The 23599-nt window shown below is 44.5% G+C and overlaps 1 protein-coding gene across 7 annotated transcripts in view; it reads right to left on the bottom strand.

Moving 5' to 3' along the window:
• LOC105489229 (chloride channel CLIC like 1) overlaps window positions 1–17607 on the bottom strand; it is a 38183-nt gene extending 20576 nt beyond the window's left edge. For 3 of the 7 annotated variants that reach the window (XM_011753934.3, XM_011753935.2, XM_024795210.2), the window contains exons 1-4: window positions 17504–17596; window positions 3626–3755; window positions 3132–3233; window positions 907–1014 (exon numbers count right to left, since the gene is read on the bottom strand). In XM_011753934.3, coding sequence (XP_011752236.2) covers window positions 907–1014; window positions 3132–3233; window positions 3626–3755; window positions 17504–17577 — 414 coding nt within the window. In that variant the 5' untranslated portion in view covers window positions 17578–17596. Of the gene's footprint in view, window positions 1–906; window positions 1015–3131; window positions 3234–3625; window positions 3756–17445 lie in introns of all 7 variants that reach the window. The other 4 variants (XM_011753937.3, XM_011753936.3, XM_011753939.3 and 1 more) reach the window with 4 other exon arrangements.
• Between the last annotated feature and the right edge of the window lie 5992 nt (window positions 17608–23599).

Below are 23599 nucleotides of genomic sequence, written 5' to 3'. Positions count from 1 at the left end.
GGGAAAAAAGTCTATGAGCTTTTAAATGAGCTTTCTAAATGTTATAAGTTATTAAATTACACGTTTTCTTGATGTTTTCACTTTGGTAAGTGAATTAAAACTAAATTAATGCATTAAGTCTGGGAAGTTTTCACTTCCCAAAGTGAAAACAGTGACTTCTTAAAAATAGAAATTTTGGCTGGGTGCAGTGGCTCACATCTGTAATCCCAGCACTTTGGGAGGTCAAGGCAAGCAGATCACCTGAGGTCAGGAGTTCAAGACCAGCCTGGCCAACATGGCAAAACCCCATCTCTACTAAAAATACAAAAATTAGCCAGGCATGGTGGCAGGTGCCTGTAATCCAGCTAGTCAGGAGGCTGAGTCAGGGAGAATTGTTTGAACCTGGGAGGCAGAGGTTGCAGTGAGCCAAGATTGCACCACAGCACTCCAGCCTGGACAACAGAGCGAGACTCTGTCTCAAAAAAAAAAAAGGAAATTTTAACAACAATTATGAACAATATGTCTATAAAGCAGCACTCACCACAGTAAGCAACAAGGAGAAAAACTACATAAAATACATTTTTCTTTTTCTCAGCATATACTGAGAGAAAACCAGGAGTAGGGTCAGGACAGAATTATCACCCCACTTCCTCACCTCTATTAACTGGTGGAGCAGAGCACAGAGCTGAGTAAGTAAATCCATACAAACTAAAGGAGAAAGAGCGGTCTGCACTGCTCATCTTCCACCAGACCACTGCAAAGCAATACAGTAGTGCCTTCAATCCTGTATGAATAGCTTCTGGTTAAAGAGTCAGTCAGGTGGGCTCTGTTAAAAAGCATCATGATGCTTCACTTCTTTATATTATTTGAAATTAATGAATAAAAATATCCACTACTCTGATTAGTATCACACCATCAGATACTCACAAGTCCAAGCTTTCCAGCTTCAATTAAAATCTTATTTAAGTATCTCCTAAAAACAGGATTGCTTTGACTTTCATAGTCTTCCCTCTTTTTCTTTTCGCACTCATCAATCTGTAACCATAAAATCATTCAACATTAGTTAGAGTCAAAGTATAATGTAAGGGTTAAGTTTCTAGCCTAGTGCTGCCATTGGAATCAAGGTAAGGAGCTAGTTGTTTTGATCAAGCTTGCATTTATCAGCTATAATACATTACAGGGCAGAGCTGGCCTGCCTCCCCATGTTCTCTTTGCAAAGGGCAAGTAGGCAACAAACATGGAGCCCAGATCCAGTACTTAGCTCTAACCTGGCAGTTTTTCTGCTGACTTTCAACAACTTTAAAGCTAAAGATCATGAGTCCAGGAGGCAGAGATCCACAAGCAGAGCATCTGGACCAATCTGCCTCTTTCTAATTCCAAAGCAACAATTTAACAAGAGAAAGGAGGAAGGAAGGGCAGGAGGGAAGAGCAGAATAAATACACAGAGAGAGACAAAGGGACAGAGAAACAGAGACAAGATGAAGCCAGAATATGAAATGAAAGACACAACAGAATATTTCTTCACTGTGCATATGACTTTCGGCCTTTCATTAATGTTTCATCAGCAATTAATCATTCCATGCTGTATGGAATGCTCAGGAAGGCAGGAACGGCAGCTTCTCCAGGGTACCATCCACATGGTAAACCTTCAGCGCACAATTCTACACCGGAGCAGACTTCCTACGAACTTAGCTCTGCCACCACCAACCCAGAAGGCAAGTCGCTGAGGGTAGTGGATATTTTTCAAACATTAAAATAACATGGTGATTATCAACTTGTATTTTTTAACCGAGTGTGGACCACGAGTTCAGCACTGAAATGCACGTCAGTGGATAAACGCGACAATAACTGAGCAGCACACCGACTTAAAATAAGAAGCGCACAGAGCAGAGGAGGACACAGAAGGACGCAGCAGTTTCCTTTGCTCTCAGGCAAGGTTTGTAAAACCAGTTTATTTTCTAAACCTTAAAGAAACAACTTAGGAAAAAAAAAAAGAAAGGATTCGAGACTCCATTTTACCAATCATGTTTCTTATAATGTTTAAACCAGTCACAAATAATGGAATAAAAAAATTCTGTAAAAAGGTATTTCTGCATTTTTGCTATGCAACCAAACTTTTGTGTAGCTCACTATACAGTAATAATACACAAAGTGAAGCAATTTTTTTTCCTTTTCTTTTTCTTGTGGCTTCCTCAAATCATGGGAGCGAAGCAAATTTTATCCAAGCGCATTTTCTCAAGCACTCAGGTGAGACAATATTCGCATTGAATAAGAATCACAAGCAAGTGGGTATAGACCTTATTGGGCTCTATCTGGATCTCAATGAACAAACTCTCCCAGTCTCTCAAGCTGGGACTCATTCACTCTTTAGCAATTCCCTATCCCTTAACACCCGCCCCGCTTCCCTAAGCCACCAACATTTGCCTACTCTACCTCATAAAAGTTTAATACCTGCCTCTTATCTTCAACCCATCACTGCCTCATTTCAGACCTTCAGCATTTCTGGAGTTCTGTAGCCTCCACTGATCTCACTGACACCCCCCCGCCCCCGTCTCCATTCCAGGGCTTACCTCCTTACCTCCACACTGCTACCAGTTCGCCCTGCCTACGCAGCCAATTGAAGGTGGCTCCCACACCAAATAACGACTCCATTCACATCCCTTGACTTATTTATTTTTGTGTAAACTCTTCTTTAGCTACATTTTTTTAAAGAGGATTGGATAAGTGAAGGAATGAATACTATTACATGCTAAATTATAATAATCCTTCTTAAGAGTAACTCTTATGCTTATAAGCTGGTAATAGACACATTTCTTCATTTGCTACACTTGAGAGTTTACTATGCCTCAGCACTGTGATAGGTGATAGAGAATTAAGATGAATGAAACGTATTCCTTGCACCAAGAAGTCTGCAGTCTGGTAAAGAAATACTTACAACACAGAGATGTCAATGTTATTACAGGAAAATACAAGGTACTATTAGAAAAACCAAAGCTACAATAACAATGAGAAACCAAGGTCAGAGTATCCAAAGAAAAATTTGACCTATAAAAATCATATGGTACACGGAAACACTAGAAACACAAATGTATCAGCAGAGAGCGATTTAACATAATATAAAAATATAAAATTTATGAATGAAAAAAACTAACCTTATAAGTTAAAGAATCAAGTTTGTGATAACATTCTGATATTTCATCAGCATATGACAAGTCAGGACTGACATCCTTTTCCCCTGAAATACCATATTTTGCCTAAAACAGAGTATAGAAACATTTTACTTCTTTATAGTTTAGTTACAAAAATAGCCTTTGGTTAATGAAGACTAAGATTCTGACTTCATCATTTCATGACTCTGCATGTTATATTCTTAAATTATACTGAACCACAAAAAAACAGTTTCAAATGTACACACTAAGAACTAAAATCATATTATTTTGCTACTTCAAGGGCTTTACATTCAAATTCAATACTAGGTAGGTTTGAAATAATTTTAGATTAACAGTGTCAGGAAAATATTCTGCATAATTGCTAATCATGGATCCATGACCCTCATAGCTCTGTGAAAAACAACAGAGCTAGACTATTTCCATCATGGGACTGAGAAGGTCTTACACACACATGCACGTATTTTTTTTTTTAATACCTGCGATTTTCTCATTGTTCCTGAAGCAGCGTCATAGTTAAGCATGTCTGTGGGGTCAATCCAGTCATCATCATGAGCATAACCAGCTACTAGCAACAGACATTCACAAAGGAGCCAAGAACACAGCATCCTGTATAAGGCAAAAACAATTTTCAATATATATAACGAAATAGAATTATTTTTTAAATAAATTGGGTTTTGGGTTTTATTATTATTATTATTTTAGAGACAGGGTCTTGCTCCGTTGCCCAGGCTGGAGTGCAGTGATACAATCACAGCTAACTGCATCCTCCAACTCCCGGGCTCAACGGATCCTCCTGGCTAGCTGGGACTACAGGTGTGTGCCACCACGCCTGGCTAATTTTTTTTTTAATTTTTAGTAGAAACAGGGTCTGTGTTATCCAGGCTGGTCTCAAACCCCTGGCCTCAAGTGATCCTCCCATCCTGCTAGGATTATAGGCATGAGCCATTGTACCCAGCCAGATTGTTCTATAATGAAAATACTTTCTTCTAGAGTTAAGATAACACTTTCTGAATAGTAACTAAGGAAGAAGGTACATTAATAATAAATTGGTATTCATATATAAAAAACATGCATGTATGCATAATATGCTCATTGAGATAAGAAAACAGGCATTTTTCCACATGGCCCAGCAATTCCATTCCTAGGTATATACTCAAGAGAAATGAAAATGTATGTCCACACAAAAACTTGTACATGAATGTTTATAGCCACATTTTTCATAACAGCCAAAACGTTTGGGAAAAACCCAAATTTCCATCAACAGGGCCAGGTGTGGTGGCTCACGCCTGTAATCCCAGCACTTTGGGCGGGTGGATTGCTTGAGCTAAGGAGCTCAAGACCAGGCTAGGCAACAACAAAAAAAAAAAAACAGAAAATTAGCCAGGTGTGGTAGTGCAGCCTGTGGTCCCAGCCTCTTGGCAGGCTGAGGTGGGTGGATCACTTGAGCCTGGGAGGCGGAGGTTGCAGTGAGCCAAGATCACACCACTGTACCCCAACCTGGGTGACAGAGTGGGACCCCGTCACAGAAACAACAACAACAACAAACAAATTTCCATCAACTGATAAATAAATGAAACGTGATACAGCCATGCAACAGATTATTCAGCCATAAAAAGGGATGAAGTACTGACACCATGCTACAACATAGATGAACCTTGAAAATGTTACGTTATATGAAAGAAACCAGATATGAAAGACCACACATTATATAAGTACATATATATGAAATGTCCAGAATAGGCAAAGCTATTAAGACAGAAAGTAGATTAACAGGTGGTTAAGCCTGAAGGTTTGGGAGTATAATAGCTACAGGGTTTCCTTTTGAGGTGATGAAAAATGTTCTAAAATTGTGATAATGGTTGCAAATACATGCAAGTATACCCAAAACCATGGAATTGTATGCTTTTTTTTTTTTTCCAGGCTGGAGTGAAGAGGCACAATCCCAGCTTACTGCAGCCTCGCCCTCCCAGACTCAAGTGATCTGCCCACCTCAGCCTCCTGAGTAGCTGGGACTACAAGCCTGCACCACCACACCTGGCTAATTTTTTTTTAATTATTTAACTTTTTTGTAGAGATAAGGTCTCAGTATATTGCCCAGGCTGGTCTCAAACCCCTGGGGTCAAGCTATCCTTCCACCTCAGCCTCCCAAAGTGCTGAGATTACAGGCATGAGCCACTGTGCCTGGTGGAACTGGACACTTTAAATGGTGGATTATATAGTATGATTTATAGCTCAATAAAGTCAATTTAAAAACAGGTATTTTAATGAACCTCCTTGTGCTTTTGGAGTTTTGTTTTGTTGTGTTTTTTTGAGATGGAGTTTCGCTCTTCTTGCCCAGGCTGGAGTGCAATGGCGCAATCTTGGCTCATCGCAACTTCCGCCTCCCAGGTTCAAGCGATTCTCCTGCCTCAGCCTCCTGAGTAGCTGGAATTACAGGCATGCACCACCATGCCCAGCTAATTTTGAATTTTTAGTAGAGATGGGGTTTCTCCATGTTGGTCAGACGAGTCTCAAACTCCCAACCTCAGGTGATCCACATGCCTTGGCCTCCCAAAGCGCTAGGATTACAGGCGTGAGCCACCACACCTGACTCCCTCTGTGTTTTTTTTCATTTTAACAAATGATAAATAAGAAAAGTGGGAAATTGCCAGGTACGGTGCCTCACGCCTGTAATTCCAGCACTGTGGGAGGCCAGGGTGGGCGGATCACTTGAGGCCAGGAGTTCGAGAGCAGCCTGGCCAACATGGTGAAACCCCGTCTCTATTAAAAATACAAAAACTTAGCCGGGCATGGTGGTGTGTACCTGTAATCCCAGCTACTTGGGAGGCTGAGGTGGGAGAATCGCTTAAACCCAGGAGGCAGAGGTTGCAGTGAGCTGAGATCACACCACTGCACTCCAGCCTGGGTGACAGAGTGAGACTCCACCTTAAAAAAAAAAAAGAGAGAGAAGTGAGAAATTACAATTCAAATGAAGTGACTAAACTTCAAAACCATTCAGAGAAAATAACCTGCCTTACCTAAGCCCCTGCATAAAGTCAAATAATTTAAACATTAGTAACTCTTCTATATAGCTATTTAATTAAAATTAAATAAAATTAAAAATTCAGTTCCTCATTCCCCCTAGCTACATTTCAAGCACTCAATAGCCACGTATAGGTAGTCGCTACCATATTGGACAGGGTGGATACAGAACATTTGACCACTTTTATCATCGAAGAAAGTTCTGTTGGGTGGCCTATCTCATACCCACCACATGTAAGAATCAGGCAAGAGAACCCCAAGATGACAAAGCCCTGGGCCCTGTCCATAAACAGCTTACAGTCTAGTTGTACAATAAAAATAACTCCAGGCTAAATTAAATACTCCTGTTCCCCATGTGCCTTGTATATTCTTCTGGCATTGGAAGCAATGAAGTTAGCCATTTATCGGTCTGTCTCTTCCATTAGCTCAATGGCTCTCAACCTGGGCTCCATATTAGAATCACCCAAGGATCTTCTAAAACTCCCAATGTTTTGGCCATATCCCAAAACAATTAAATCAGAATCTCTGGGATTAGGACCCAGGCACTGGAATTTTTTTAAGCCCCTCCAAGTGATTCTTATGTGTAGCCAAGATAGAAAACCACTGTTAAAGAGTGAACTTCTCTAGGGAAAGGTAATATCTTACCTAACTCTGAAGTCACCTTCCCACTCACATCTCCACCTTGTCCCTCCATCTCCCCAGCCTCAACACCCAGCCCAGTGGTTGGTACGTGAAAGACATTCAGTAAACATTTGTTAAGCAGCAAATGCAAATAAAGCCATAGCAAGGACTCAAGGATTTTAGAGGTTCAAAGGATAAAGAAAGCACATCTGGCCAGGCACAGTGGCTCATGCCTGTGATCCCAGCACTTTGGGAGGCCAAAGCGGATGGATCACCTGAGATGGGGAGTTTGAGACCAGCCTGATCAACAATGGAGAAGCCCCATCTCTACTAAAAATACAAAATTAGCTGGGAGTGGTGGTGCATGCCTGTAATCCCAGCTATTTGGGAGGCTGAGGCAGGAGAATCGCTTGAACCCGGGAGGCGGAATTTGCGGTGAGCCAAGATCGCGCCATTGCACTCCAGCCTGGGTAACAACAGCAAAACTCTGTCTCAAAAAAAAAAAAAAAAAAGAATGCGCATCAACCGGAGAAAGTGGAAAGACTGCACAGGAATGAGAATCTGAAGTAGGGGTAACATGTTAAGTGCTCAAGATGGGACAGGCAGAGACAGAGGGCAAAGTGTATGCTTCAGCAATTGCAATTGGGAGGATGGATACAGTGAGAGGTAGAGGTGGGTGGGTGGTGATGACACTGCTGAGGAAAAAAGCTTATGACTAACTTCACCTGCTGTAATTCTCACGAAGGATGGGAGCCAAAGCTGGGAGCAGTAGATCACGCCTATAATCCCAGGACTTTGGGAAGCTGAGGTGGGCAGATCACTTGAGGTCAGGAGTTTGAGACCAACTTGGCCAACATGGTGAAACCCCATCTCTGCTAAAAATACAAAAATTAGCCGGGCGTGGTGGCAGGCACCTATAATCTCAGCTACTCAGAGGCAGGTGAATCGCTTGAGCCTGGAAGGCAGAGGTTGAAGTGACCGGAGATCACGCCACTGCACTCCAGCCTGGGTGACAGAGCAAGACTCCACCTCAAGAAAGAGAGGGATGTGAGCCACACTGCAGGAAGATAAAACTAGCACTAGGCCAGGCGCGGTGTCTCACGCCTGTAATCCCAGCACTTTGGGAGGCCAAGCAGGTGAATCACAAGGTCAGGAGTTCCAGACTAGCCTGGCCAACATGGTGAAACCCTGCCGCTACTAAAACTACCAAAAAAAAAAAAAAATTAGCCAGGTATGGTGGCATGCACCTGTAAATCCCAGCTACTTGGGAGGCTGAGGCAGGAGAATCGCTTGAACCTGGTTGGGGGACAGAGGTTGCAGTGAGCCGAGATTGTGCCACTTCACTCCAGCCTGGGCGAAAGCATAAAACTCGGTCTCTAAAAAAAAAAACAACAAAAAATAAAAAATAAAAAACTAGCACTAAGTGCGAGGAGGAGGAAAACCTGGATTCATTATCCAACAAAGTGGCTGAAGCAGAAGAAAGATGTGGTACTCGGCCTAAAAGAGTGGTGGCAACAAAACCAGGAAGGACACACGTGGCACACTCTGAAGATCAATTCTACAGACCTCAGCCTACCAGCAACAAAAACAGTGATGTTAATTTTAAATAGAAATTCAGAATGAGAATATGGCTGTGGAAGGAGTTCAGCATTAATTTGTTCAACATTTACCAAATACCTACTGTACACTGGGCACTGTGTGTGTGTGTGTCGGAGGTTTGCTCTTGTCACCCAGGCTGGAGTGCAATGGCGCGACCTCCTGGGGGGTGTGTGTGTGTGTATGTGTGAGACAGAGTTTTGCTCTTGTCACCCAGGCTGGAGTGCAATGGCGCGATCTCCTGGGCTGGGCTATGTGTGTGTGTGTGTGAGACAGAGTTGCGCTCGTCACCCAGGCTGGAGGGCAATGGTGTGATCTTAACTCACTGCAACTTCTGCCTCCTGGGTTCAAACGATTCTCCTGCCCCAGCCTCCCAAGTAGCTGGGATTACAGGCATGCGCCACCATACCCGGCTAATTTTTTGTATTTTTAGTAGAGAAGGGATTTCTCCATGTTAGTCAGGGATTTCTCCATGTTGGTCTCGAACTCCCGACCTCAGGTGATCAGCCCGCCTCGGCCTCCCAAAGTGCTGTGGTTACAGGCGTGAGCCACCGCGCTGGGCACTGTCTTAAGTGACAGGGACCCCAGGAATCTACACAGACAAGGTCTTCTTCAGGAAGCTTACATTCTAGGGGGGGAGGACAGCAAGTTGGCAAAAAACAAAAACAAAAACATGTAACTCGAGATAGTGATAAATCCTAAGAAAATAAAGCAAGACAGTGTTACATATGGATTAGACGATGCTGCGTATTTCAGGGTAGGCCCCTAAAATCCAAGACAGCCACAAATGCTTTGTCACTCTCCCCACGGAGAGATGTCAAGTGTTATTTCCCCCTCTCCTGAATGTGGGCTGGCCCTGTGACTACTGAACCAAAATCCTTTGGTGGAAGTGGGGCTGCGATGGTTCCGGGCCTAGCCTTCAAGAGGGTCGCCTGCTTCTACTTCGCTTTGGAACATGTGATGGTTAACTTTAAGTGTCAACTTGACTGGACTAAGGAATACCTAGAGAACTGCAAAGCATTCCTTCCGATGTGTCTGAGGGGGTTTCCAGGGAAGACTGGTTTGTGAGTCAGTTGACTGAGTGTGGAAGATCCACCCTCTGTAGGGGCGAGCACCACTCAGTCATCTGGGAACCCTAATAAAACAAAAAAGAGAAAAGGCAATTTCTTTTCTCTCCTGGAGCAGGGACACTCTTCTTCTCCTGTCACTGGACATCAGAACTCCAGGCTCTCCAAGCCTTTAGACTCCAGAACTTACACCAGCAGCCCCTAGGTTCTCAGGCCTTCAGCCTCAGACTGAAAATTACACCATCAGCTTCCCTGGTTCTGAGGCTTTCACACCTGGACTGAGCCAGGTTACTGGCGTTCCAGGGTCTCCAGCTTGTAGACAGCCTATCATGGTACTTCCTGGCACCCATAATCATATGAACTAATTCCGCTAATAAATTCCCTCTCATCCATCCATCCACCCACCCTCATTGGTTCTGTCTCTCTGGAGAATCCTAAGACAGAACATATGTTCGTGGGAACACGCCCCTCTTGCAATCCAGCTGCCACCTTGTAAGAAGGCCAGTCACACGAAGAGGCTGGGTGCAGGGGCACACTGAGCTCCCAGCCTGCAGCTAATATCAATGGCAGTCATGTGGCTGAGCCATCTTGGTGGTTCCAGTCCAGCCTCTGGTGACTGACTTGATGATGCAGCCAATGTCATGCAGAATAAAAGAACTATCCAGCTGAGCCCAATCACACCCCATAAAACCACAAAATCACCAGTGGTAATAAAAGTGTTGTTTAAAGCCATTACACTTGACCAGGCACGGTGGCTCACACCTGTAATCCCAGCACTTTGGGAGGCTGAGGCGGGCGGATCACAAGGTCAGGAGATCGAGACCATCCTAGCTAACACAGTGAAACCCCGTCTCTACTAAAAATACAAAAATTCAGCTGGGCATAGTGGCACGCACCTGTAGTCCCAGCTACTTGGGAGGCTGAGGCAGGAGAATTGCTTGAACCTGGGAGGTGGAAGTTGCAGTGAACCAAGATCGCACCACCGCACTCCAGCCTGGGTGACAGAGCAAGACTCTGTCTCAAAAAGAAAAAAAAAAAAAAAAAGCCACTACACTTTAGAGTGGTTTGTTACACGTAAGTAGGTAACTACAAGAACATTTAAGGAGAAAAATAAGATAATCTTAGGAAGATTTGAAGAACACCCAGAGAGAAGACACAGCAAGTATAGAGGCCCTGAGTGGGGAAGAAGCTGAAGCAGTCAAGGAACAGAAAGGAGGCCAGAACAGCTGGGTTTTGGGGATGAGCTGGGAGGCAGGGAGGTGGGGAGGGAGGGAGTGGTAGACCACAGTAAAGAGTGTGGTTTTTACTCTACGTGTAACAGGAAGCCACCTGAGGCTTTTAAATAGAGGCATGATAGAATCTGGTTTACATTCTAAAAGAAATTACTGTGGCTATTATGTAGAGATTAGAATGGAAAATTATCAGGAGGTTAGGAGGATCTGTAGTCATCCAGTTGAGAGATGAAGGTGACATGAGCTAAGATAGCAGCAAAGGTGATGACAAATGGTCAGATTTTTAAAATCTGTAGGTAGACCCTACTACATTTGGCAAAGTGACCAGCTAATAGGTCACTAGGCATATTTCTTCTTCCTTCTGGACAAATGATGACTGTATGTCTCAGCCTCTCTTTGTAGAGTATGGCCGCGTAATAGTGAAGTTCTAGCCAATGCAACAGGTAGAAGGGATACGCACCACATCCAGGTCTGGCCCATGAAAACCTCCCAGCTGCCTTCTTCCAACCTGGGAATGTCCAGGACACTGAGCCCTGGAGGAGGGCAGCCAAACTATGCAGGTGCCTGGGCCCACCTGGAAGGCCACCCACTAAGTGGGAACATAGCTTTTCACTTTCATGTGAGCAAAAATCAACTTCCTTTATGGCATATCCTGAGATATATGGGTTTATTTCTTATAACATCTCTTGCTACTCTAATACAGAAACACACTATAGAAATTGCTGAAAATTTGGATGTAGGTAAGGACAAGTGAAGATTTGGTACAATTTCTAGGTTTGTGGCCAGGCCAACTGGGAGAAAAGACTGAGGAAGACAGCAAGTTCTGAAAGACCAAGAGTTTTGTTTGGATATAGTAAATCTGAAGTGTCCACTGATGTCCAAGTAGAGATTGTAAATATGCAGGATGAAGCTAAGGAGAGCAGTGGGACTGCATTTGAGAGCCCTCAGGATGTAGACGGGGTTTAAAAGAGATGGACTGGGTAAGATCACCAGAAGATCTATTATGAGGACAAAAGACTGAGTCCAGGGCAAGCCAACATTCGGGGATCAGAAAGAAGAGGAGGAACCAGCAAGAGATACTTCTAATGCGTGCTATGAGGCAGGAAGAAAACCAAGAGAGGCTGGAATTCCAGAAGCCAAGTGAAGAAAGGAGGAGAGAAGAGACAAATAAGTTGAATGCTGCTAAGAGGTCAGGCGATCAGAGGGCAGCAAACTGACCCCTGGATTTGGCACAGCAGCTTTAACAGAGAAAGCCTAGCGGGAACGGTTAAAGGAATCATTCAGGTGGAGGTTTCGGATCAAAGTGACACAGTAACTCTACAGTGGTACCCCCATCTACGGTTTTGCTTTCTGAGGTTTCAGTTACCCACAGTCAACTGCAGTCTGAAAATATTAAATGGAAAATTCCAGAAGTTAACAGTTTCTAAGTTTTCAATTATGCGCAGCTCCGGATAGTGTGAGGAACTCTCTTGCTGTCCTATTCCATCCCACCTGGGACGATGTCCACACTGTAGGTGTCACACTCCAGTCATTTAATATCCATCTGGGTTATCAGATCGACTGCTGTGGTATCTCAGTGTGTGTATTCAAGGAATCTTTACTTAATAATGGTCCTAAAGCACAGGAGTGACAATGCTGGCAATTCAGATATATCAAAGAAAAGCCATAAAGTGCTTCCTTTAAGTGAAAAAGTGAAAGTTCTCAACTTAATAAAGAAAAAAAAGGGCTGGGCGCAGTGGCTCATGCCTGTAATCCCAGCACTTTGGGAGGCTGAGGCCAGCAGATCACTTGAGCCCAGGAGTTCGAGACCAGTGTGGCAAACACAGCCTGTCTCCACTAAAAATACAAAAATTAGCCAGGCATGGTGGTAGGCACCTGTAGTCCCAGCTACTTGGGAGGCTGAGGCAGGAGAATTGCTTAAACCCAGGAGGCAGAGGTTGCAATGAGCCAAGATTACACCACTGCACTCCAGCCAGGACAACAGAGCAAGACTCCATCTCAAAAAATAAATAAATAGGCCAAGCGCAGTGGCTCATACCTATAATCCCAGCACTTTGGGAGGCCGAGGTGGGCGGATCACCTGAGATTAGGAGTTCAAGACCAGCCTGACCAACGTGAAGAAACCCTGTCTCTACAAAAAAATACAAAATTAGCCGAGCGTGGTGGCACATGCCTGTAATCCCAGTTACTCAGGAGGCTGAGGCAGGAAAATCACTTGAATCCAGGAGGCAGAGGTTGTGGTGGGCCGAGATCGCGCCATTGCACTCCAGCCTGGGCAACAAGAGTGAAACACCGTCTTAAAATAAATAAATAAATAAAAATATGCAAATTAGCCGGGTATGGTGGCACACACCTGTAATGCCAGCTACTTGACAGGCTGAGACAGGAAAATCGCTTGAACCTGGGAGACAGAGATTGCAGTGAGCTGAGAACGCACCACTGTACTCCAGCCTGGGTGACAGAGTGAGACTCCGTCTCAAAAGAAAAAAAAAAAAAAATTAAAGAAAAAAGAAAGAAAGAAAAAGACTCATATGATGAGGTTGCTAAGATCTATGTTAAGAACAAAACTTGTATCTATGAAATTGTACAGGAGGAGAAAGAAATTCATGCTAGTTTTGCTGTCGTACCTCAAAGTGAAAAAATTCCAGCCACAGTACATAACTGTTATTATTGTGTATTGTTATAATTTTTCTATCTTGTTAGTTATTGCTGTTAATCTCTTACTGTGCCTAACTAATAAATTAAACTTTAGCAGAGGTATAGATGTATAGGAAATAACACAGAATATATGTAAGGTTCAGTACTATCTGAAGTTTCAGGCATCTACTGGGGTCTTAGAATGTATCCCCCAAGAGTAAAGGGGGGACTCTGTACTCCAACACACTTCCCCAACTCCTACTTCTGGCCAACATGGAGTAACAGGGACCAGATTTACCCTCCTGCCTGAACAATCAAAGCTCTTCACAAAATATATAGAACAATAGTTTCTGGCCGGTTGTGGCGACTCATGCCTGTAATTCCAGCACTTTGGGAAGTCAAGGCAGGAGGATCACTTGAGCTCAGGAGTTTGACACCAGCCTGGGCAACTTAGGGAGATTCCATCTCTACAAAACTTAAAATTTAGCTGGGTGTGGTGGCGCACATCTATATTCCCAGCTACTTGGAGAGGCTGAGGTGAGAGGATCATTTGAGCTAGGGAGGTTGAAGCTGCAATGAGCCGTGATCATGCCACTGTTCTCCAAGACGGGTGACGGAGCAAGACCTTGACTCAATTAAAAAGAAAAAAAGGCCGGGCGCGGTGGCTCAAGCCTGTAATCCCAGCACTTTGGGAGGCCGAGACGGGCGGATCACGAGGTCAGGAGATCGAGACCATCCTGGCTAACACAATGAAACCCCGTCTCTACTAAAAATACAAAAAAATTAGCCGGGCGAGGTGGCGGGCGCCTGTAGTCCCAGCTACTCGGGAGGCTGAGGCAGGAGAATGGCGTAAACCCAGGAGGCGGAGCTTGCAGTGAGCCGAGATGGCACCACTGCACTCTAGCCTGGGCGACAGAGCGAGACTCCGTCTCAAAAAAAAAAAAAAGAAAAAAGAAAAAAAAAAACCCACTAAAATTGCTGTTATGCTCTGGAGATACTTAGAAATACTGAATAACTGTATACTGTATTGCAAAAAATTAAGAGTTCAGCTAAGGAAGAAAGCCATGGAAGAAGCAAATACCAGAGAGGAGAGTGAAGGCTAATAAGGGCAATAGAGGGCAAGCCAAAAAAATGCAATGGGCAAAAACCAAAGAGGGGCTTAATTTCAAGAAAGAGGTATCAAGCATATTCAATACTTCAGAGAAGTGGAGAGGAATAAAGTCTGGAAAAAAGCCATTAGATTGGTTAATTAGTTGGCCATTTATGACCTTTCAGAGAATGACAGTGAGAAGCCTAATTCTCTAAGTGGTTAAGAAGTAGGTGACAAAGGGAGTGTGTAAACTGGAGACAGGCTCCAAGATGGGAGTGCATGAAATCAAGGTTACAGGAAGGGTTCTTCATAGGCAATGAGGTTATGCACTCCATAAATAGAAATGAATGAAGAGGGATGAAGACAAAATTTCAAAAGCAAAAAGAGAAGTTGACAGATTTCATATTATAATATCAAGTGGACAGAGAAATTACTAAGAGTAATTTGCATTTCTAACACTGTATGTGAGGAGGTTAAGATGGGGGAAATGGAGAGTTGAAGCGGAAAAAAAGTACTTACTACAGGAGGCATTATACAAAGGGAAGTGAATGAAAAGCCTGTCAAGCAGTTGAGAGCTTTTTTTTCTTTTTTATAGAGACAGGGTCTCACTATGTTGCCCAGGCTGGTCCCAAACCCCTGAACTCAAAAGATCCCCCCGCCCCCCGCCTTGTCTTCCCAAAGTGCTGGGATTACAGGTGAGCCACCGTGCCAGCCAGGCAGCTGAGTTTTGACTGTGACATCCACAAAGTCATACTATTGGCAACTATGTTACTTTCTCCAATAATAACCAGCAGTTCCATAGATTTCTCCAGGGATAGAGATTAGCAATGTAGAAATGATGGAAGACCGGAGGGTAAGACAGAAGAGAAGAATCAGCTAGAAATTCAAGCCCTCCTGCCAGATCCCCATGGTCACTGATCGAAGGCTAGAACTCCTTGAGAAATCCTAAAACGAATCTCACATTTCCTCCAAACAAAGCTGCATCTAAACCTGCTGGAGAGCTTGTTTAAAAAAAAAAAAAAAGGATTCTGATTCAGTAAATCTGAGGTAGGTCTGAGATTCTCCACTTCTAACAAGCTCCTGGTGATGCCGCAGACCACACTCTTGAGTAGCAAAGTGTTAATCAAAAGTAACCATCCTAGCTGGCTTCGTTTAATGGTAGCACCTATGTCATTCTAGTACTTGTCAGGGGATACTTCTCTCTCTCTCCCGCAGTCCCTACTAGTTTTACCATTTCTCTCCTGTCTCAGGCTTCGGTACTAATAATTTTTAAATTATAATATATATAATAGTAGCTAAAGGCCGGGCACGGTGGGTCACGCCTGTAATCCCAGCACCTTGGGAGGCCAAGGCGGGAGGATCACCTGAAGTTGGGAGTTGCAGCCCAGCCTGACCAACATGGAGAAACCCCGTCTCTACTAAAAACAAAAGTAGCAGGGCGTGGTGGCGCATGCCGGTAATCCCAGCTACTCGGGAGGCTGGGGCAGGAGAATCGCTTGAACCCGGGGAGTGCAGGTTACGGTGAGCCGAGATGACGCCACTGCACTCCAACCTGGGCAACAAGAGCAAAACTCCGTCTTAAAAGGAGCTAATATTTTGTTACTATGTGCCAAACACTGTTACATTAATTTAATCCTCACAAAACTACTGGAAGTAGTACTCTTATCCTCACTTATCTTCATTTTACAGATCACACAAAGTAACTTGCCCAAGACCACTAGGCTAGTAAGTGGTAGAACCCAGACTGGCTCCACCTAAACTGCCTCTCCAGGGCAAAAGTACTAACAGGCTCTCAGGGGCTTCTCTGAGAGGATAGGGTCTTAGAGTGGAGAAGACCTGTTAGAACGAATAGTTATATATTTTACTATATAAAATATATATAGTAAATTATAGTCGCTTCTAGACTGGAGAATTACCAGGAAACACAGATCTCCGTGCAGACGGCCAGCCATTGAGTACAAATGGACACAAAAGAAAAGTCTTTGGTTTCAACGAATGCACATGAGTAATGGGAAAGGCAAGACTAACTTGGATTAGTAGAGTCAAATCCTGTATTAGGCTAGAAGTACCAGGGCATACGTCGGGAGGTTGCAACTTAGTTCGTGTGATTCTGTAGTTTCTTGGAACCACGGCTCTCAAACTTGTCAATTTCCCAGATGACGATAAAGCTAGTCTGGGAAGAACACTTCACAATCACTATCATAAAGAAAACCTGAATTGTTTTTCACCACCTAGTTATAAACCTACAGCTTATGGTGTCTCCAACTTTTTACACTCAAATCAGATTTGAAGTCAAGCGCGATGGCTCATGCCTGTAATCCCAGCACTTTGGGAGGCCAAGATGGGAAGATCCCTTGACCCCAGGAGTTAGAGACAAGCCTGGGCAACACGAGACCCCTTCTCTACAAATAAAATTTACAAATTAGCCGGGCGTGGTGGCGCGCACCTGTGGTCCCAGCTACTCAGGAGGCTGAGGCAGGAGAATCGCTGGAACCCGGGGGGCTGAGGTTGCAATGAGCGGAGAGAGCGCCACTGCACTCCAGCCTGGGTGACACAGCAAGACTCCGTCTCAAAAAAAAAAAAAAATCGATTTGGAGGTTGTTTTGTGTCCTTTTTTGTTGTTGTTAACTGTGTTAATTCACAAATTTGAAGTTTTAGAAAATTAACTACAACTAAATCTGAGCTATTCTGTTGACAGTATTTATTCAAATTATGCTTAAAGTTTTCAGAGATAACCAAAGCCAACATAATTCACCCTGCGCCGGGGTCTCGCTTTGCACTCGCTGTGCCTTCTCCGTAGGCCGCTCTCTGGGCCCAGCACCTCCCCGGAATGCGCACAACCACGGCGGACAGGCAGCCGCCGGCGCGGGAGCCGAGGGAGGAGCCCGAGGCACCCACAGGCCGGAGCCGACGCTGCGCAGCCAGCACGGTTCCCGCCCCGGGTCGCGCCTGCGACCTCCCCAGCGTCCGCGCCGCGAGTCCGCGGTACCCGCCGGGGCGTAACGCCCCGCCCCACCCGCCGCACAACACACCCAACTGCACGGACTCACGTCCGGGATCCCCTGCCTGCCTCCCGAGGAAGACACCTGCCCAGGCCGGCCGCAGAAGACGTCGCACAGCTTGCCGCAGCCCAGTGTTTCAGCGTGCTTCCTGCGCCTCCTCATCGACTTGCTCGGCTGGCGGCTGCGTGTCCCTCCCCCGTTGCGAGCCGCTGATTGGCCTTGTTGATTGGGCGGGGCTAGTAGCGGGACCGGCCTCAGCGCGCGGCTGACGTTGGCCACGGATTTTCTTTTCCTTTTCATCTGCGGAACTCTTTCTGCGAAGGAAATCTCGCCTGGAACTCAAATATATACAACGGATAGAAAACATATTTTCTTACTATTAATGTATGTGATAAGTTTGAATGTGTAACATTCGCCATGAAACGCAAGCATGATTTTTTTTTTTTGAGGCAGAGTCTCACTGTGTTGCCCAGGCTGGGGTGCAGTGGCGCGATGTCGGCTCACTGCAACCTCCGCCTCCCGAGTTCAAGCAATTCTCCTGTCTCAGCCTCCGGAGCAGCTGGGACTACAAGCGCGCACCCCCACACCCAGCTAATTTGTCTTTTTAGCAGAGACGGGGTTTCACCGTGTTGGCCAGGCTGTTCTCCATCTCCTGACCTCAGGTGATCCGCACGCCTCGGCCTCCCACAGTGCTGGGATTACAGGCATAAGCCACCGCTCCTGGCCACAAGCATTTTTTAAAGGGAGAATCACGGATGACAACTGTAGTTCTACTCAGGGCAGGACAAGGGAAAAGTCTGCACACTGTAGGGCAGTTGGAAATAGTGAAGTTTTGTTTTTGTCTTTAACTGCTGGCCTTGCAATCTCGAGAAACTGTAAAGATGGTAAAACTGTAAGATGGTAAATTTTACCATCTTAACCATTTTTAAAGGTACAATTCAGTGGCATTAGATACATTCACATTGTTGTGCAACCATTACCACCATCCGTCTCCAGCACTCATCTTGCAAAACTGAAACTCTGTACCCAGTAAATGGTAACTCCTCATTCTTCCCCTCCCTTCTTCCCAGCAACTGCCATTCTTTCTGTCTCTATGAATTTGACTACTCTAGGTATTTCATATAAAGATTCATACAGCATTTGTCTTTTTGTAACTGATTTCACTTAGCATAATGTCCTCAAGGTTCATCCATGTGTCAGAATTTCTTTCAAGGCTGAATAATATTCCATTTTATATATATGGCAGTTCATTCAGTCATCTGTTAATGGATAACAGGTTGTTTCCACTTTTGTCTACCGTGAAATAATACTATAAACGTGGATATACAAATATCTGTTTTTTAACCCTTTTGGGTATATACACAGATGTTCAAATATCTGTTGCTTTCAACTCCTGAGCAATATATACAGAAGTGGAATTGCTGGATTATGTAGTAATTCTATTTTTAATTTTTTGAGGAACTGCCATACTCTTGTTTGTTTTGTTTTTGTTTTTGTTTTTGTTTTTGAGATGGAGTTTCACTCTTGTTGCCCAGGCTGGAGTGCAGTGGTGCGATCTCGGCTCACCACAACCTCTGCCTCCTGAGTTCGAGCGATTCTCCTGCTTCAGTCGCCTGAGTGGCTGGGACTACAGGCGTGCACCACCATGCCTGGCTAATTTTTGTGTTTTTAGTAGAGATGGGGTTTCCCTATGTTGACCAGGCTGGTCTCGAAATCCTGACCTCGTGATCCGCCCGCCTCGACCTCCCAAAGTGCTGGGATTACAGGCATGAGCCACTGTGCCGAGCAGAACTGCCATTCTCTTTTCCATAGTGGCTGCATCATTTTACATTCCCACCAAGAGTGCACAAAAGTTCCAATTTCCCTAGATCTCTGCTGACATCTTTTTATTTTTGTATAGTAGCCATCTTAATAGGTGTGAGGTATCTCGTTGTGGTCTTGATTTGCCTTTTGCTAATGACCAGTGATGTTGAGCATCTTTTCATGTGCTTATCAGCCATGCCATTTGTATATCTTCATTGGAGAAATGTCTATTCAAGTCCTTTACCCGTTTGTTTTGTTAAGAGACAGGGTCTCACTTTGTCACCGAGGCTGAAGTGCAGTGTCATGATCATGGCCCACTGCAGCCTTGAACTCCTGGCTTTGCTCATTTTTTTAGTGGGTTTTTGTTGTGTTTTAGTTCCCTGTATATTCTGGATATTAACCACCTTATCAGATAGGATTTGCAAATATCTTCTCCCACTTTTTCTTTTCTTTTCATTTTTTTTAGAGACAGGGTCTCCCTGTATTGCCCAGGCCGGTGTCAAACTCCTGGGCTTAAGTGATCCTCTTGCCACAGCCTTCCAAAGGGTTGGGATTACAGGCATGAGCCACCACACCCAGCCCCGTCTTCTCCCTGTTAGTGGGTTGCCTTTTCACTCTGTTGTGTCCTTTGGCTTCTTACTGTAAAACAAAAATAAAATTCTAAGCCCCCCAACCGACTAAATAGACCCATCCTGTCAGCCAAGGGCATTCTAAAGTAAACCTGAGGCCGGGTGTAGTGGCTCATGCCTGTAATCTCAGCCCTTTGGGAGGCCAAGGCGGGTGAATCACTTAAGATCAGGAGTTCAAGACCCAGCCTGGCCAACATGGTGAAACCCTGTCTCTAGTAAAATCACAAAAATTAGCCAGGCATAGTGGTGGGCCTCTGTAATGCCAACTACTTGGGAGGCTGAGGTAGGAGAATCACTTGAACCTGGGAGGTGGGTGTTACAGTGAGCCAAGATCATGCCATTGCATTCCAGCCTGGGTGACAGAGCGAGACTCCGTCTCAGGAGAAACAAACAAACAAACAAACAAACAAACAGAGACCTTAACACTGATACACTTTGTAGCAATAAGATACCAATGTGACAGCAAGTCCATCCCCCTACCCCCACCTCTGTGTTGTCCCATCTTTCTGGACTGAACCAATGTACATTTAACATGTATTGATTGATGTCTTATGCTCCCTAAAATGTGCATAAAACCATGCTGTGGCCCAAACACCTTGGGCACATCTTCTCAGGATCTCCTGAGGCTGTGTCATGGGCCATGGTCACTCACATTTGGCTCAGAATAAATCTCTTCAAATATTTTACAGAGTTTGACTCTGTCGACATTACAATTTTGAAAAAATAAACATTTTAAAAATAAAATTTGGGGGCAGGTGTGGTGTCTCATGCCTGTAATGCTAGCTTTTTGGGTGGCCAAGGTGGGAGGATTGTTAAGAGGCCAGGAGTTTGAGACCAGCCTAGGTAACATAGTGAGACCCCCATCTCTATAAAAAATTAGCCCCACATTGTGGCATGTGCCTGTAGTCCTAGCTACTTGGGAGGCTGAGTGAGGCAGGAGGATCATTTGAGCCCAGGAGTTCTAGGCTCCGGTGAGCAAGACTTTGTCAATACAACACGATGCAATAAATTTAAAAATTAAACATTTTAAAAATAGAAATAATCTCTCAACTTGATGAGGCAAACACACACAAATAAAATTGGAGCAGACCTCTCAAAGTCCTCCCTGGGAATAATTAAGAACCTCTACACTACCCATCCACCCCAACTCCCCTTCCTTGCACTCCCAAATGAGATGGACCCTGAGAGTATAGATACTTCAGTCCTCTCATTTTCTCTTTTATGTGAACCTCAAAGAACCTAGTCACCCCCATGCAGAAGACATGTGGAGACAAACAAAAAATGACATATGTGACCAACTATTTATTGAAGCAAATATAACAATTTCTGGTGCTTATTATTTTGAGAGGGAGTCTTGCTGTGTCGCCCAGGCTGGAGTGCAGTGGCACAATCTTGACTCACTGCAACCTCCACCTCCCACATTCAAGCAAGCGATTCTCCTGCCTCAGCCTCTTGAGTAGCTGAGATTACAGGCACACGCCCCCACACCCGGCTAATTTATTTTATTTTTATTTTTATTTTTTTTTTAGAGACGGGGTTGCACCATTGTCGACAAAAAGAGTCAAACTCTAAAATATTTTAAGAGATTTATTCTAAGCCAAATATGAGTGACCATGGCCCGTGATACAGCCCTCAGGGGGTCCTGAGAACACCTGCCCAAGGTACAGATTAGTTTTATGTATTTTAGGAAGGCATGAGACATTAATCAAATACATTTAACAAATACATTGGATTGACTTAGAAAGCTGGGAGAACTCAAAGCCGGGGGCTTCCAGGCTATAGGTAAATTTAGACATTTTCTGGTTGACAATTGGTTGAGTTTATCTGAAGACCTGGGATCAAAGGAAATATTCAGGTTAAGATAAAGGATTGTGGAGACGGAGTTTTATTGTGCAGAGGAAGCGCTCAGATAAAAGACTTCAGAGAAAGCAGGTTGTGAAATGTTTCTTACAGGAATTAAAAAGGTGCCTGGTTCTAAGTTGAATACCTCCTGGATCTGGAAAGAAAGGAAGGAAAACAAAGGGGAAAAGGGATTCTTGGCCGGGCGTGGTGGCTCACGCCTGTAATCCCAGCACTTTGGGAGGCCGAGGCGGGCGGATCACAAGGTCAGGAGATCGAGACCACGGTGAAACCCCGTCTCTACTAAAAATACAAAAAATTAGCCGGGCGCGGTGGCGGGCACCTGTAGTCCCAGCTACTCAGGAGGCTGAGGCAGGAGAATGGCGTAAACCCAGGAGACGGAGCTTGCAGTGAGCCGAGATCGCGCCACTGCACTCCAGCCTGGGCGACAGAGCGAGACTCCGTCTCAAAAAACAAACAAACAAAAAAAAAAAAAAAAAAAAAAGGGATTCTTTATAGGATGTGCATTTTTCCCACCAAAGACTTTACAGGGCAATTTCCAGGTATGGCAAGAAAATGTATTTTGGGGTAAAACATTTTGATTTTCCTGTTATGCCAGAGTCAGAGTGGAAAGTAAGTCACAATATACAGGATTAAATAAAACCCATCTGATGAGAATTCATGCTTTGTAAGGCACGACTCCCCAGACCCCTTAGATAGGAATTTAGGCAAGATTTAAAAAAAAAAAAATCGGAGCTTAGTCCTCACCGTGTTGGCCAGGCTGGTCTCGAACTCCTGACCTCAAGTGATCCACCCACCTCAGCCTCCCAAAGTCTTGTGATTACAGGCATGAGCCACCACACCCAGCCGTGGTGCTTATTATCTAATGTACTGCAGTAAAAGAAATGAATTCCATACCTAATGTCCAGGAGAATCTTTTCTCCCTGAGAGTGATGAAGGTGGAATACACAATTTTATGAATATTTTTAACCAGGAACTTGAACTGGTCTCCGAGAAATAGCTTATTTTCCTAGTTTTAAACTTAACACAACTTATCTAATATCTAAAATGTGTGAAATTCAACATGAAAGTAAACTAAAGAAGACACTGGGCCGGGGATGGTGGCTCATGCCTATAATCCCAGCACTTTTGAGAGGCTGAGGTGGGTGGATCACCTGAGGTCAGGAGTTCGAGACCAGCCTGGCTAACATGGTGAAACTCTGTCTCTACTAAAAATACAAAAATTAGCCAGGCGTGGTGGCCAGCACCTGTAATCCCAGCTACTAGGGAGTCTGAGGCAGGACAGTCGCTTGAACCTGGGAGGCGGAGGTTGCAGTGAGCCAATGTCATGCCATTGCACTCCAGCCTGGGGACAAGAGCTAGAGACTTCATGTCAAAAATTTAAAAAGAAGAGATTGTGGCCTACTTTTAGCAGAATTCCCTTCTGCATGCCTGAAAGGTAGAAAATTTGTGTACCTATTGAATACCCACAAGCTAGCTGTATTTTATTTCTTCCTAAGTTGAAATTGCAAAATTGTAACTGAATGAAAGAGATCTGATCTCCCCAACTCCATCTTGCTTCCAAGCTGTCATTGTTCATTCCTCGTCGTAGGCCAAACTAACTTTGGTGGCTCAGGCCTATAATCCCAGCACTTTGGGAGGCCAAGGTGAGCAGATCCCTTGAGGTCAGGAGTTCAAGACCAGCCTGGCCAACATGGCGAAACCCCGTCTCTACTAAAAATACAAAAATTAGCTGGGTGTGGTGGTGCGCACCTGTAATCCCAGCTACTTGGGAGGCTGAGGAGGAGAATCACTGGAGATAGAGGTTGCAGTGAGCCAAGATCACACCACTGCCACTGCACTCCAGTCTGGGTGACAGAGCGAGACTCTGTCTCAAAAAAAAAAAAAAAAAA

This window comes from Macaca nemestrina, chromosome 1 (genome assembly GCF_043159975.1).
Source record: "Macaca nemestrina isolate mMacNem1 chromosome 1, mMacNem.hap1, whole genome shotgun sequence".
In the NCBI taxonomy this organism is placed as follows: domain Eukaryota; kingdom Metazoa; phylum Chordata; class Mammalia; order Primates; family Cercopithecidae; genus Macaca; species Macaca nemestrina.
This window is presented reverse-complemented; position numbering and strand designations above follow the sequence as displayed.